The sequence below is a fragment of the Mustela erminea genome, chromosome 1, assembly GCF_009829155.1.
Source record: "Mustela erminea isolate mMusErm1 chromosome 1, mMusErm1.Pri, whole genome shotgun sequence".
In the NCBI taxonomy this organism is placed as follows: domain Eukaryota; kingdom Metazoa; phylum Chordata; class Mammalia; order Carnivora; family Mustelidae; genus Mustela; species Mustela erminea.
Window position 1 is genome coordinate 41,720,020 of NC_045614.1, and position 15,727 is coordinate 41,735,746.

Sequence of the window (15,727 nt, forward strand, 5' to 3'; positions counted from 1 at the left end):
AACATATTCTATTATTTTACAATTAGGCTTTAGGACTTGACCAAATCTTTTTTCTGGCGGGGCACACAATTGAAGTCATAACATTATCCTTTTAAGTTGCCCATGATCCTAGTAGGTTGATATACCTGTGTGTACATACATTTAACATGAAATCTTTGTCAAATGAATACAACCGAGGTGTCCATCAGGCCATCTTTTTTTGTTTTTATTTTTTTCATTCAAAGGACACACCTTGATCTCTACTCTACACCCCTGACATCTTAGCTTACACAGAATGAAGCTATTCCGAAGTCAGTGAAAACAGGTTTTCAAGGGCAACTGGCCTTGTGGATTCACAGTTATGCGACCAGCTTGGGGGGGGGGGGGGTCTCCTGTCAGTCTGTGTGGCTCACCAACACTGAGTCATTTCTTAATGGTTCTCCTCAAAGTGAAGGTTCCTGCTTGAACTCTGTAATTCTTCCTCATACCGAACCATCACAAATGAGGAGGCTGAATGGGGCATAAGAAAACATTTGTATTTTGAGCACATAAAGATTTAGGCTTGAATCTAGTGTCCACATTAACCAGCTCAGGGACCCTGAGCAAGTCAATACAGTTTTCAAATCCATAGTCTGTGCATCTGTAAAATGAAAACTCTCACTGACAATGCCCAGAGCGATGCTGAGGATTAACGTGGATAAAGCTCTTGGCTTGACACAAAGGAGTACTTAGCAAATGTGACTTGTTTCAACCTCATGATAAATATGTCATGTTGAAAACTGACACCTGTATATGAAACCTTTGCCTTCCATGGAGTAGTAACGACAAAATTATCATGATCATATGTATCATTATGTATTTGACAGAAATAAAACAAACATCAATTTTAATTAAAATGATAATTTATAGGCTGAAGTAACTGTGTTCACTTTTTGGGAATGCCACTAATAAAATTAGATCACAACAGAATTGAGAATGCAGAGTTACTCATAGAACAAACATTTCTCGAGCATCATATATGGGCCAGATATTTTTTTTAGGGACAATGTGTCAGAGCCACCAGTGATATAAATAGCAGGAGGAAAGTGGCACGACTTACCCCACCGACTTTTTCAAAGTGAGATCCATCTTTCTTGAAATCAGTGAGGGCCCCATTGAAATACCAGGTGAACATGATGTCTAACAGGGGGTCATGCTGCACTTGGCAGGGCAAAATGACACTTTCGCCAACGGAGACATCCATGTTGGATGGTGCCAAAGTGATTCTCGTTGGTTCTATTAAAGAAAGAAGAAAGGTTTAAGTAAAGCATTAGCATTTTTATTTTGATGACATTATTTTCACAAGCTGATCATTTAGGGTACATGAATAAAAGTTTCCAAGATTACTAGAGAAATTTTTATGCAGATCTGTAATACATGTCATCGGATCTACAAATTCTTGTTAAAAAGAATTAGGATATTTGAATTGATAGAATTTATCAGTTAAAAAATAAATTCACCTGTAAACAAGAGTTGGAATATTACTACAAAATCAATATTAATGTAGTTTTATTGCTTTGTGAAATATGAGGTTAGAAATAGAAACCACTGAATTCTCATGGACTTTTAATGATTCAAAAATGCAAAAAAAATTTAAATAGACTCAAACGTTTGAAAGACCATATAAAAGACATATAGAACAGGTACTATGAGAGGGATGCTAAGTTAAAATGTTAATTAATGTGTTGCCCCCCTCCCGAGGGTGCCCATGTACATTTCCTTTTCCCCATCCTCATAACAGTCCTCCCATCTACTGCGAATTAAAATTTCTGTGGCCCCATTTTTCCATGGTTGCTCCTCATTTGTCGACTCCATGTTGCAGCAAGAGTCTTTGAGAGAATCATTTATGCATGTTGTCTACAATTCCTCTAGTAAATTCCCTCTTTAATCCACTCCAGTTAGCCTCTGGCTCCTCGCAAGCCATTGGTTTTCGTCAAGGTTCCCAGTAATCACCCCGCTGCAAACCAATGGCACATTTTCCAATCTCATCTTACTTAATTGACCACTCAGCAGCATTTACTACCCTTGATCATTGTCTTCCTGTCAGTTCACTTTCTTTGCTTGATTTCTGGGACACCAAACTCTCTTTGTTTTCTAGAACCATCCGTGCCAGTCATTCCTTATCTGGTACCACTTCTCTTTCTAAATCTCATAATGTTAGACTGCCTCAAGCTCAGTCCTTGGTTTTTCCTCATTCTTTATCTTCACTCACTCCCTCAGTGATTTTAGTCATTCTTTGTTTTTCAAGTATATACCTATATGCTAACAACTCCCAAATGTGTATCTCCATTCTTCCTCTCTCTCTCCCCAAACCCAGATTCATATAACCAAATTCCTCTTTGGGAAACATACTTGGTTGGGTGTTATAATACACATTAATGTTCACTGCAATTTCCTTAAACACATACAGTAGGATTAAATTATCAACACTTTTGAATTCAGGCATAACCAAATGCTAATGCTTGGCCGAGGAAATATAAGATGGAGTTATGGGTGGCACTGACAGGCAGAAGCCTGGAAGAACTAAGAGACCATCTGATGTGTTTCTCTTCTTCCACTGCGATGGACAATGTGTCTGATGGTGGAGGCACTGGGACCCTTTATATCTGAATGAAGACAAGATAGCTGACCCACCATGGACTTGCTATATAAGCAAAAAGGTCTGCTATTTTAACCCACTGAAAGGTTGGATTTATTGCTAATGCCAGAACACTGTGGTCTGCTTTACACAAATAGAGCCTAATGAACATGTCATACCTAACTCATCCAAACTGAACTTCTGGTCTATCTTTTCCCAAATTTGTACAACCTTCCCATCTCAGTTGTTTTGACTGTCATTCTTTCTGTTATTCGCCAGATGCCCTGCAACCATCCTTTTCTCCTTTTTCTTGGGCTTCACATTCAATTCATCATCAACTCTTATTGACTCTATAAGCAGAGCATTTACAGAATCTGATCCTTTCCCATCAATTCCTCTGCTGCTACTTTCCCTTGGGTCATTACCATCTCCAGCTTGGTTTGCAGCCATGGTATTCTGAGATCTCTTCCATTTCTACTCTTGATTCCCCCTTTGTCATCAGAGCAGCTAGACTAAATCTTCACATCATGCCACTTCTCTGTTGATTTGCACCAGCCTCCACTTCTCACTTAACTGAAAGCTAAAGTCCTAACAAAGTCTACAAAACTCCTCCATGACTGTCCCCAAGGAATCTATAAGTTAATTCCTCCATGTCCACACTTTGTCGAAACCTCTCTTTCTCACCGGGTCCATGCCAGTTATGGTGTTTCTGTCCCAGCTTACCTCTACCATACACTCTTCCTTATTTTCTCAATTGTTTGCAATTTTTTCCTTCTAATAATTTCTTGTCTTTTATTCCTACTACATGTTTTCTTTCTACCTCTGGTAGAAGGTAAGGTTCATAAGGGCAGCATCTTTGCCATTTTTTGCCAACATAGGCTTAGCACCTGACACAGAGTAGGTATTCATTTTTTTTTTCTTGAATGAATAAATAAACAACATATATCTGCAACTCTCTGTGACTCTCACTGATGGCAAAGATCATTCCATGGCCTTAAATGTCTCCAGAAAATATCAATGATATTATGAAAGACCACATTCAAAAGATCTGACATAATAGAATACCATAAAATTTCATCATCAGCATATGCTATTTGTAATTCTTCTGCCCATCATACCAGCATATAACTAAAGTGTTCCCTGGTGCACACTGTGGTATGTGAAGAAATATTAAGAGTTGTTCTCTTGACTTCCACCTGTTAAAAATAACAGTGGAAACAGGTTCTATACCTTCAAAGTGCACTGCATATTGTAAAAAATCTGTTCCCTTCCCTTGATCTTTATAACATACCGCAATGTTCATCTCTACATAAGGTAATCTTTAAGAAATGTACCTACCCGTAACAACCAAGTGCGTTGTGCCATTTGCTTTTCCAAATTGGTTTTCTGCTATGCAGGTGTAAGTTCCAACATCAGCTTTAGTCACATTGGCTATTTTAAGTCCTCCGTCTTTTAAAAAAGAAATTCTAAAGAAAAAACCAAATTAGACAAATAAATATATAATAGTCATTTTTCCTAAATAACAATTTTCAAATAGAACTATCACCTTAAACTAGGATTTCTATGGCTAGATAAACCAGTCGTTAGCCTCTTTGGGAATAAACACTACTAAAATAAAATTTACATACACATACACTCACACACACAACTCTAAGAGAAGATGCTCTACCAATTTGAACTTTTCTTGACATTTTAATGCAGCATTACTTAATCCCATTATTTAACATTATACCTACTTTCAGGGATGTCTTTATCAAATAAGTGTGAAATGCCTTCTAAAAATATATGGTGTGGTAGATTGTTCATGATGGGCTAACCTTATCAGCTTGGTGAAAAAAGAAAATAGACATGAATTCCCTTAACTTTGAAACAGTATATGAGAATTGAGAAACTCTCTTTCCTTTCATAACGAACTTGAAAGAATCACATTTGACCCAATATAAATTCAAATTTTATAAAATAACACCTTCATGGCCACTTGTGAGCTATTGCAAAGAATCAGCAGTACAAATGAACCTTACATTCGAGTTGCTGAGCATATGCTTAAAGTACTTAAAGCTTTTGTACCTAACTAATTAATTAAGGAGATACAAATGAGTGTCTCACATGTGCGAGGCATTATGGGACTCTCTGGGATTATAGTGTGAACAAGATAGAAAATCTCCACCTTCATGGAATTAACAGTCTACTGAGCAACATAGACAATAAATAACCAAGTTCAGATATTTGAGAAGTACTCTGAAGGAAACAAACAGGGTGATATAATAAAGAGTAATAACTATAAGGAGTGTTTCCATGATAGGGTGCCTTAGAAATTCCTCTTAGAAGAGGTATCATTTGAAATGAGAAAGAATGAGAAAGAGTTTACCTATCATTAGTCAGATCCACAAATCTTAATGGCCCATCTTGTCTACCTGTAATTATTTCCCCTTTCCTTGAATTCCTAAAATCTTTAACTACTCATACCATACATTTAACACTTAGGATGCCTTTTATCTTGTATGATTCATATCTTTGGTATGTGAGTGTCAAATCTATCCAAAGACAAGGTCAACTTCTTTAAAAAGATTTCCAACCCCAGCATCAGCATGACATATGGAAGCCATGATTAATAAGTGTTTCCAACTTTAAGGCTCTACAACAGACAGGGAGGACACTAAGGGCATCAGACCATAGTGGATGATCTCAACTCAATTTCTAAGTATTATCCTGCTTGATGTAAGATTTGCAGGTGAGTATCAAAAGTGTGATTTGTCTGAGTTTATATATCAAAAATATACAAGATACTTATTTTATATTACACATCTGTATTTTTAATGTATTTTATATTACCTATACATATATAGTCCTTTGATGACCTGTAATTCACTTTCACTCAAATCCTACTTCCATTTTCTGGAGTGAGAAAGTGGTATAATTAGAGCCAGCACACAGAGACCTGCTCATCATCCCAGGTAGATTATCCATGAAAGTCTGTTCGTCATGTGATTTTTTTTTTTTTTTCGGTCTTAATCAAAAGGTGCTTTTATTTTATTTATTTATTTATTTTTTATGTTCCAAGATTCATTGTTTATGCACCACATCCAGTGCTCCATGCAATATGTGACAAACAAAAGGGTTTGAGAACAATGGCCTAGAAAGCTAATCAGGGAACACAGAACATTTTGTTTTAATTTGAGGGGCAAAGTACAAGGGTTACAAATTCCAAGAACTTTCCTAGGTAGCTCTGAAAAAGGTGTAATATCTGATTCCCCTCATGGAACCTTGACCACTTCGATGGGTATGAAATACCCGCTGGTTGATCTCTTTTCTCAAAGAGGTCATCAAAGAAAAATCTCTATACCTTAGCTTCTCAGAGAACAAAGATTTCCTTAGATAGTGTGCAGTAACAGCAGAAAGAGGAGACCCTGCAGAGGGACACATGCAAACCAAACACTCCACATACAGAGACTATTTTGAGAAACACGGGGAGCAACCTGAAAGAAATGGAAGTCTGATCATGTAATTCCGCAATTACCCCAATCCCAGCTTAGACGGCTTCTCTGGCATCACACCACCTACAGAAGAATGACTACAGCCTAAGGCTGAGATGTATTTTCTCATCAGGACCCCACCTCTCTCTAATGTCCTGAAGCCACGTGATTCTACCCCTTGTTCGTTTTTCCCCACTCACACATACTTTCTTTCAAATGCTTTTATGCTTCTTCTTGCCCTGGTGCCTTTGTGAACACTGTTCCCTACATCTGGTTAATGTGCACTCAACCTTCAGATTTTGGCCACTTCCCAGAACCACGGGTCAGAGGAGGTGTTCCTGTAAATGATGATACAACTTCTGTGCCTGCTTTATAACATTTGACAGCTGGCCCATTACACATTTGTGTGCTTATTTGACTAATTTTCTCCTCTAGTAAGCTCAGAGACTGTAAGCTCTCTGGCGGTAGGGAGGGTGTCTTGAGAGTGTCTGATTTACACATCACTAGATTTCTAGAGCCTTGAACCATTCCTGACAGAGTAAATGTTCAAAATTGATGCTTGCTGAATGAACAAAAGATTGTATGTCTCTAGAGAGTCACTACAGAAGAACAGGGATTAGCACTCAAGACAGGTTGCACGGCACTGAGGATTTTTTAAAATTTTTTATTTTTTTATTTATTTGACAGAGATCACAAGTAGGCAGAGAGGGAGGCAGGGAGAGAGGGAGAGGAAGAAGCAGGCTCCCCGCTGAGCAGAGAGTCCGATGTGGGGCTTGATCCCAGGACCCTGGGATCATGACCTAAGCCGAAGGCAGAGGCTTTAACCCACTGAGCCACCCAAGCACCCCCGGCACTGAGGATTTTAGAAATTATAAGAAAATAAATTCAGAATGTGTGCAGACTATTATGCCCATATATGTGTATCTACATATACACATATATATGCCTATTTATGTGCCATATATAAATCTATCTATACATTTGCACATGTTTCTGCATAAGGTTGACCCGTGAAATAAGGGTTTGAACTACATGATTTTTTAAATACAGTATTACAAATGTATTTTCTCTTTCTTATGATTTTCTTAACAAAATTTTCTTTTATCTAATATACTTTATTATAATAATTTGTCTATAATACATACAACATACAAAATATGTATTAATTGACCAAGCTATTGGTAAGGCTTCCAGTAAACAGTAGGCTCTTAGTTAAGTTTTTAGAGAATCAAAAGTTACACGGGATTTTCCATTTTGCATGGGGTTGGCACACTTAACCTCCATGTTGTTCAAGGATCAACTCTGCAAATACATAACGTGGAAAAAAAGGAAGCTGAGGCAATAGAAGTCAGGATGAAGAGAATTTAGAAATTCCTAGGATAAGAGGACTACAAATGTACTTTCACTATGAAGAAAGAAGTTAAGAAACGGGGAGAGTGTAAAGATAAAGGCAGGGAGACAGGGAAGGAGGAAGAGAGAGAGAGAGAGAGTGAGAGAAAAGTTACTGAGAAAAGTCTCTGAGTACAAACAAGGGCAATGCTCCTGACCCATTTTGCTTGCTAATCCTATCTGTAAAAATCTGGGGTCATGATCTTCAAAGAGGATAGGACTTGACCCATAGAATTGCTCAATCAATTTTACTTACCTTTATTAGTAAAAAAAATAAAAAATAAAAAAAAATATTGCAGGTTTACTGGAGTTTTAAATATGTAAAGAAAGCAAGCTAGGAGACGGTTATCAGAAGGTCTTAAAGATACTTAAATAGTGAGGCAACCTCATCTGGTCTGAGATAGAGGCTGAAGGTGGGAACTGACCGCTTCCAAGATTAGCAAGCATGAAATCAAAGTAAAAATGTCTCTGGTTGACGGAACAAATATTCACCCAAAGCTCAGATCTTCTGATTTGGATATCACAGAACAGAGACAGGCAACTGCGGATACCTTCACATCCTATGAATTGGCCTAACAGCCAACCTTCCACAACAAATACAGAACTATTAGGGGTATCGGAAGAACGACAAAACCTTTAGGGCGTGAGGTTTAATAGCTCTAAATGAGCAAACCTATCTTTATGATGATGCCAAGAGGAGGAATAGCTTCAAAAACAAGGCTAACAACTTAGGAATCACATGGACCTCAAAACAAACATATTGACTCTCAAAGAATGCCAACTCTGTACATTGTGAAATTTTGAGCTAATTGGGTATTTTCTTCCTAAATTGGTTCTTCCAGTAAGATCTAAGAGGCCCACAGGGCATTTCACACAACATAAAAATAAACAATATTCAGTAAATGGATGGAGTAATTGTTTCTCAAAAGAAAACCTTCAATAACCCATGCTTCCCTACAGAGATCCAAAGTGAAAATTTTATACTACTTCAGTATAAATGAAATTGCTTTCTAAGCTTTCTGGGAACACGTTTTGCTGCAAACGGATAGAGCTGAAAATGTAGATAACAATGAGTGTCTCTAAGTCTTGGCATAAAAAGTTAAACAAAGATTTATGAGATTAACATTCAGAAATGTGGGACTCTAGTTTCCTTTGAAAAATGTAGAATTTAAATCACTGTGGCATTTTTGACTCCTTGATCGGTTTTTACAATATGCCTTTATATATCTCCTTTTATCAGACTTTCCTTTCATAGTAAAAGAGGTTAATTATTTTACTTAACTGTGCAGTCTATGGTTAGTTTGGGATAAGTAAACTTAATTGCTCTAGGCTGCTCGAATGGTCCATTCTGTAATGCAGTGATGGCACTGAATTTATGGCTGTTAAGAAAAGCTGTTTGTTCAAAAAGTTGACTGTCATCTAGGCAACACTGACCTGTACCTTATGATGACACGTAACCATTCATAATAACACAATATGTTTTAGAATGGGAACACTGCGGTCTATTGTGCATGCAAGGCAGGATTTCTGAATATATTGTTTTACCCTTGCCTATGTTCTGAATATTACGGTAATTTATTCAACTTGAATTTTAACAAACACGCCGCAACTCTACATTTTCTCAGGAAGCACATCTCAGTGGAGATGAAATCACATGAGATCGTAATGATTAAACTGCTGTATAGAAAATAACAAGGCTATTTTGGACTTCACTTTCTGAGTACATATTCGAAGAGACGGATGCTTACAATTAGCCGTAAGAGAAAAGTACTCACAATGCATATATTACAAGATAAATAATGACAGTTAAGAAAAGCAAATATAAATTGATGAAAATGCATGAGAAAAATAAGTGTCAGTGAAAAAGAGCACGGAGTGCTTGTTTTCGTTTGCAGCTCCTGCTCAGCCTCCAACGCTTGGTGAAAAGAACTTCTGCCCCCTGAGTTCAACGATAATGTACACACACTCTTTAGGAAAATTATATTCGAATTTTCATTCTTTTAGCTATACCATTTTGGGCTTTTGTCTTATCAATTCAGCAGTGTTAGGTTAGTGATTTATTGGTTGGCAAATCTCCAAGGAAAAGAGAGGCAGAGCAGAGAAGATTCAGCAGTTAATTATCCTATTTTTGAGTAAGCACTAGGATAATACTATGAGGCATTGTTACTTGGTTGGGACACATAGATTACATGGAACAGGCATCTAAGGTCCTAGAGAGATGTACTTTTTCCATATCAATTAACATTTCTTCATACTCATAAGAAAAGAATCAACAACAGTAAAGGACATAAGCATTACTTTTATAAAAAAAAAACCTTTCCAAAAGCATGTTTATCATGACAAATAAATCTGGAGTTCAGTTTCTTTTACAACAGGGATGTGATTGTTTTTTCTTCTAAAATGGACTCAAGCCAATAGAACAAAAGGCCCCTAAGAGGGGATTTCCAATTTGAATTATTATATAAAACTACTCATCTAAGTAATTCATGGGGCTGAGGTAATCCATTTGAAACATTTAAATCCTTATATAATAAAGTATCTGCAAAAATGATAAATATTCCTGAATGAGGGAGTAAACCAAACAAGACAAACAACTCTCTAACGCCTCACGTATTTAAAAGAAAACCTCAAAGGGAATAGTTATTAAGCTTCAAAGCGGGGCCATATTTGACACTATTCTTTCCTGCTTGAGAGAGAGAGAGAGACTCGTAAGTGAAATCAATGAGCATCACAATGTCAGTTCTACTGCTTATACTATACATAAAGCTGATTTAAAACTGCTTAAGTAAGTAGTATGTTTTTTTAATATTTCACCCCTGAATTAGACAGACTTAAGTACACTGGCTCAAGTGTACAACCAGGCCCTTCCTGTAAGGGCGAGGTCTCTTACTGCATGGTAAAGAGAACATCGAAATACATTCATTCTCTACAGGAAGGCAGACACTAAAGAGAAAGAGAAGAATCCTGATGCGGAGCTCCATCTCAGGACTCTGAGATCCCGACCTGAGCCAAAATCAGAGACCAATGCTTAACCAACTGAGCCACCAAGGAACCCGTGGGAACCACACTTTGAGTAATGGTATTCTATACTCTGCCTATTGGATTCTCCCTCTTTCAACTTTCATTTGTGAAACAAGAACAAAAATGATGCTTCGTTCATTCATTCTAGTACTTGCTCTGAGAATATGGTCCAGTCCCTTCTGCCAGGACTTCTGGAGCCACTTAGCTTTCTGTCCATCCCTGAGTCAGTTTCTGCAACTTACCTAATAAATCTGAGTAATACCCTTGAATAAGTCCTTAGCTACAGTTACCAAATCCCTAAAAGATATGAGCAACCACAAATTGGTGGCATGTGCATAGTCTTTTTTTCAATACACATTTGTTATCTTAACAAATATGAAGGGTTCAGAAGCAATCTTCCATATAAGGAGGACAAGGTTTTATCACAAACCAAGAGTGGCCCAAAAAACATCTGTCCGGATACTGTGTTCTTGCATGGCAGAATGAATGTGGCTCCATTATCCCAATTCCAACATTATTTTCTATTTTAGATATTCATCCATGTATAAGTGGCCATTTATTTTCTGCAGCATACAGAGGGATACAGAGTTCTTTGAGTATTTCAGAAGTGTGAGAACTCTGTGCAGAGCAAATACACAGACAGACAAAACAATAGTAACAAATGTGATACAAGTCAAGTGGAATAATCTAAGGTTTTGTGGACTTCAGATTGGTAACTCCCACTAGCAATTCAACTCATCCAATGATAACGAAACTCTGTTCGAAAACTTTTTGTTTTGGATATTCCAGTGTTTGCCTTTTTAGATGTACATTATTAAGATTTTCCATCATGATGACTGTGTACATTTGGTGACTAGCTCCTTAAAAATTGTCTTGTGCAAAAATAGAGTGGTAATGTAAATAGTGAAAACAAACTGGTGGTTGCCAGAGGGGAGGGGTACAGAGGGCAGGGCAAAATGGCAGAAGGGAAGTGGGAGGTTCAGGCTTCCAATTATGGAAGGTGTAAGTCACAGGGGTAAAAGGCATGGCATAAAGAATATAGTAAATGGTATTGTTACAGCATTGTCTGGTGAATGATGGTAGCTACACTTGTGGCCAGAATAGGGTAACATACAGAATTGTGGAATTACGATGTTGAACTCCTGAAACTAATGTAACATTGTGTGTCAACTATTACCTCACTTAAAAAAAGAAAGAGTAGTCATGTCGCACCCCTCAAGAATGTAGAGTCATGGGCCACGTGTTCATTCATAACCTTGGGTGGGTCCCAAAATGTTTTCTGAGAAAAATCTCAGGCCTAACAATCTGCACTTTTCTTGTCCTCCCCCCATGCGGAGGCGTGATTATTGTCTATTCACACAGGTTCTGGTGAGCCACCACACCTTTAATCAGATGATATATTTATTATTCATAATATTATAAATAAATATTATAATTCAATATTACCTATAATAATATAATTAAATTGATTTAAATTGACCTAATTAATAATTCATTATTATGTTAGATATCATTATTTATTTATAATGTTTATCAGATGATAAACATTTGTTAACTGACTCTTTATAAGCACTGACCCTTTATTTTCACAGCAGCCTCTTCTGTGGACCCTACATTCCTGACACCAGACATAACCTTGAGACAATTTCTATTTCAAGCTCACTAAAAACATACATGTGAGAAATAATACGCATGGAAAATTAACTAGAAGAATGCGATCTACCTCTTTCTCAAGAGCCTTAAGTCTTAATATCCGAAGTTATGCTTGGATTGCAAAGAATAAGGGAAAAAAAAACCTTTAATACTCACTGAGAAGTCATTTTATTTTTTTAAAAAACATTTTAGATTAATCATTGTAGAGAGAATGAGCATGAATGGTGGGGAGGGTCACAGGGAGTGGGAAAAGCAGACTGCCCGCTGAGCAGGGTGCCGAACTCAGGACTCCATTCCAGGACCCTGAGATCATGACCTGAGCCAAAGGCAGATGCTTAACTGACTGAGCCACCCAAGTGCTCCAAGAAGTCACTGTCTATATTGTAAGAATGTGGACTGTTAGAATTACATTACTCAATGTTCTCTTCATGACAATCTATTGGATTTGGATATACATATTTGAACTTTTATGCCTAGGGAGAGCTGTATATCTCCTTACCAAAATGGTTTCATTTCACCTTAGGGGCATCAAGGACTGTGTAAGTGGCAGTATTTTTGTCTGCATATTTTTAGCAGAAAGCTCTGAGCCAAAATTGTGCATCTCAAATACATGAATGGATCCACTGGGTTATGTTTTGCAAATCTCCCTCAGATACTCATCCAGCAGGGATTTATTGAACATGTACTATAGATCATGCTCTAAGAGGCATTAGGGATTCCCTGGTAAGAATTGAAGCTGTCCTAATTAATACGACTTATATTCTAGGCAAATGGAATGCTGGCATCTTTAACTTCTCCAAAATATTTTTCTCCCCAGTGTGTAAATCATGTATACTTTGATAAACTGTCTCAAGTTCTTTCAGGAATGAAACATGACATGTGTAAATGAAATAAACTAGGACAAATCAAGTTATTAAAATGAGGCTAGAGTAATAAAGAAATAATAAATAATAAATACAGTGGTGTATCAATATATATATATTTTTAAATTTATTTAACACACAGAGATCACAAGTAGGCGGAGAGGCAGGCAGAGGGGGTGGGGGAAGCAGGCTCCCTGCTCAGCTGAGCAGGGAGCCCGATGCGGGGCTCCATCCCAGGACCCTGGGACCATGACCTGAGCTGAAGGCAGAGGCTCAACCCACTGAGCCACCCAGGCGCCCCTGTATCAATATTTTTAAGTACCTAGAAAAACATGTAATTTATATCAAGTTTTAAAATACTACCATTTTCTTAATTAAGTAAATACTGGAAAATAAAGAGCCTAATAAAATCTTAAGGTAAAGTTAAACATGCCTATTTCTTTAGTATTTGAATGTAAAAGGTCAGGAAATAATTTTTTTCCCAAACAAGATAGATTTTTACATATTCAATCTCAATTATAGATTTCAGGACTTCATACTCACAAAGGGTCAATCATTCACATCTTTTTTTAGAAACTGCTCTAGCAATGAAATCTTCATTAAGATAGAATTTTAAAATATCACAAATAAATCAGGAAGTGGAAAACAGATCAAAGTGCAAAATAATTATTTTTAAGTTTGTTAGGCAGTAAGAAATTTAACTCAGTGTACCAACTCATTAGAACTTACATAACAGATCATAAATTATGAATAACACCTTCCAGCATCAGAATGTGGGAGGCAGCAACCATCGCTACTGAAACACATGTTTTTTTCCTTTTTTATGGAAGTGCAATGGCACCTCACCTAATCATCCACTCACCCATCCATCCATTTACCTATCTCTCTACCTCTATTTCTGTTAAAGGTTCAGGGAGGCCAAGAATTAAGGAACTTTTAAAATTTTTAATAAAAAGCCTCAAGTAGAAATTTATTAGAAAGCCAATTTTTGGTATATTTTTAAGAAACTTGTGCTGCGGGGTGTCTGGGTCACTCAGTGGATTAAACCTCTGCCTTTGGCTCAGGTTATGGTCTCAGAGTCCTGGGATCGAGCCCAGCATCAGGCTCTCTGCTCAGTGGGGGCCTGCTTCCTCCTCTCTCTCTGCCTGCCTCTTTGCCTACTTGTGATTTCTCTCTCTGTCAAATAAATAAATAAAATATTAAAAAATATATTAAAAAAAAATTATAGAGGTGCCTGGGTGGCTCAATCGGTTAAGCACCTGACTGTTGATCTCAGCTCAGGTCTTAATCTCAGAGTTGTGAGTTCAGCCCCACACAGGGCTCCATGCTAGGTATGGAGCCTACTTAAAAAAAAAAAAAAAAAAAGAATAAAGAAAGAAAAAAAATTTAAAAAATTATAGGTATTTTTAAGAAATGGAAACTGCTCAGAAAAGAATGAACTTCACTTCAGTAGGTATTTTTTGAGGACTTAAATTGCACTATGTATTTTGGAAAATAAGAGTAAGAACTAGCCCCTTGCCTTTGAAGACATAATCTAATGGCTGAGGGGCATACCTATAGTTCATGTACAATGAACCATAAAATGTGATCATTTGGTAGGAATTTTTTTTTATAAGTAAGGTACAAATTTATCCAACCCTATCTTCAAAATACATGGTATCTTTTCTTCTCCATTTCACCCACTGTTGGCCTAAACCAAGCCTCCAGTCAATCTTGTCCTGCCATCTACAAATTGCTTCCTAACCAGATTTCCACTCTCTTCCTTTTTTTCTTCAACCCACTCTCCGTACTTCAGCCAGAGTTCTCTTTTAACCAGGTCATGTCACACATTTGCATTAAGGCCTCCAATGAGTCTTACTCTATCTAAAATAAAATCCAACATTTTTATCATGGTCTTTAAGGATCCCATCTCTGAGACTTCCTATTTAATTCACTGGTTGGTTTGTTTATTTTTTTTCCCCTAAGGTTTTATATTTTGTTCCTCTCCTGATCTATACACATGACACCTCAGTGCCACTGGTTTCCTCCTCATTCTCAAACCAACCTCATCCCCATCTCTGGCCTTTGTTCTCGTTGGGGCGTCTTCCTGGAAGGCGCGTCTCCCAATTCCTGGCACAAGGCATTGCTTCTTGCCATTTAGTTTTCTGCCCCAAAGTTACTTCCTTAATGAGGCCTTTAAAAAAAATTTAAATTGTATATAATTATATATATATATTTTTCTTTATGGCTAAAGAAATTATCTTTTTAAAATGATGTACTCTGCCTCTCCCATCTGCAATTTCTACGAGGTCTTTTTCAACTTATCTGTGTTCTCTATTTCCCTTCTGCAACTCCCTTGAAGAAGGGACTGTGGCTGTTCTATTTGTGTGATTTCCTCAAAGCCCAGGGCAATGCATGGCATGTAGGAGGTATGCCAGACTGCACTTCCCAAAGGTGGCTGCAGTTAGATTTCCCATCATACCTGCTCCCCTAGAATCTTGCTACTCTCTCATCAAGAGGTAGAGTCTAATTTCCTTCCCTGTGAATCTTCCCTGTGAATCTTCCCTATGAACCTGGGGTTCCTTAATAACCAGTGGAATGCTAGAAAAGTGGGCTGTTGGGTCTTCCGAGCCTAGACGACTCATGTTCCATCTTGCTACCTTGAATATTCATTCATTCACGAACCGCATTAGCTGCCTTATAAACATTTCAAATCCCTAGAGACAGTGTGCTGTGAGGAAGCATAAATTAGC

General features: G+C 37.4%; 1 protein-coding gene across 1 annotated transcript in view; it reads right to left on the reverse strand.

Annotated features, from left to right (window-relative positions):
* CNTN3 (contactin 3) overlaps window positions 1-15,727 on the reverse strand; it is a 336,483-nt gene that overhangs the window by 64,623 nt on the left and 256,133 nt on the right. Inside the window, exons 12-13 of the mRNA XM_032325229.1 lie at window positions 3,935-4,062; window positions 1,079-1,254 (exon numbers count right to left, since the gene is read on the reverse strand). Coding sequence (XP_032181120.1) covers window positions 1,079-1,254; window positions 3,935-4,062 — 304 coding nt within the window. The remainder of the gene's footprint in view (window positions 1-1,078; window positions 1,255-3,934; window positions 4,063-15,727) is intronic.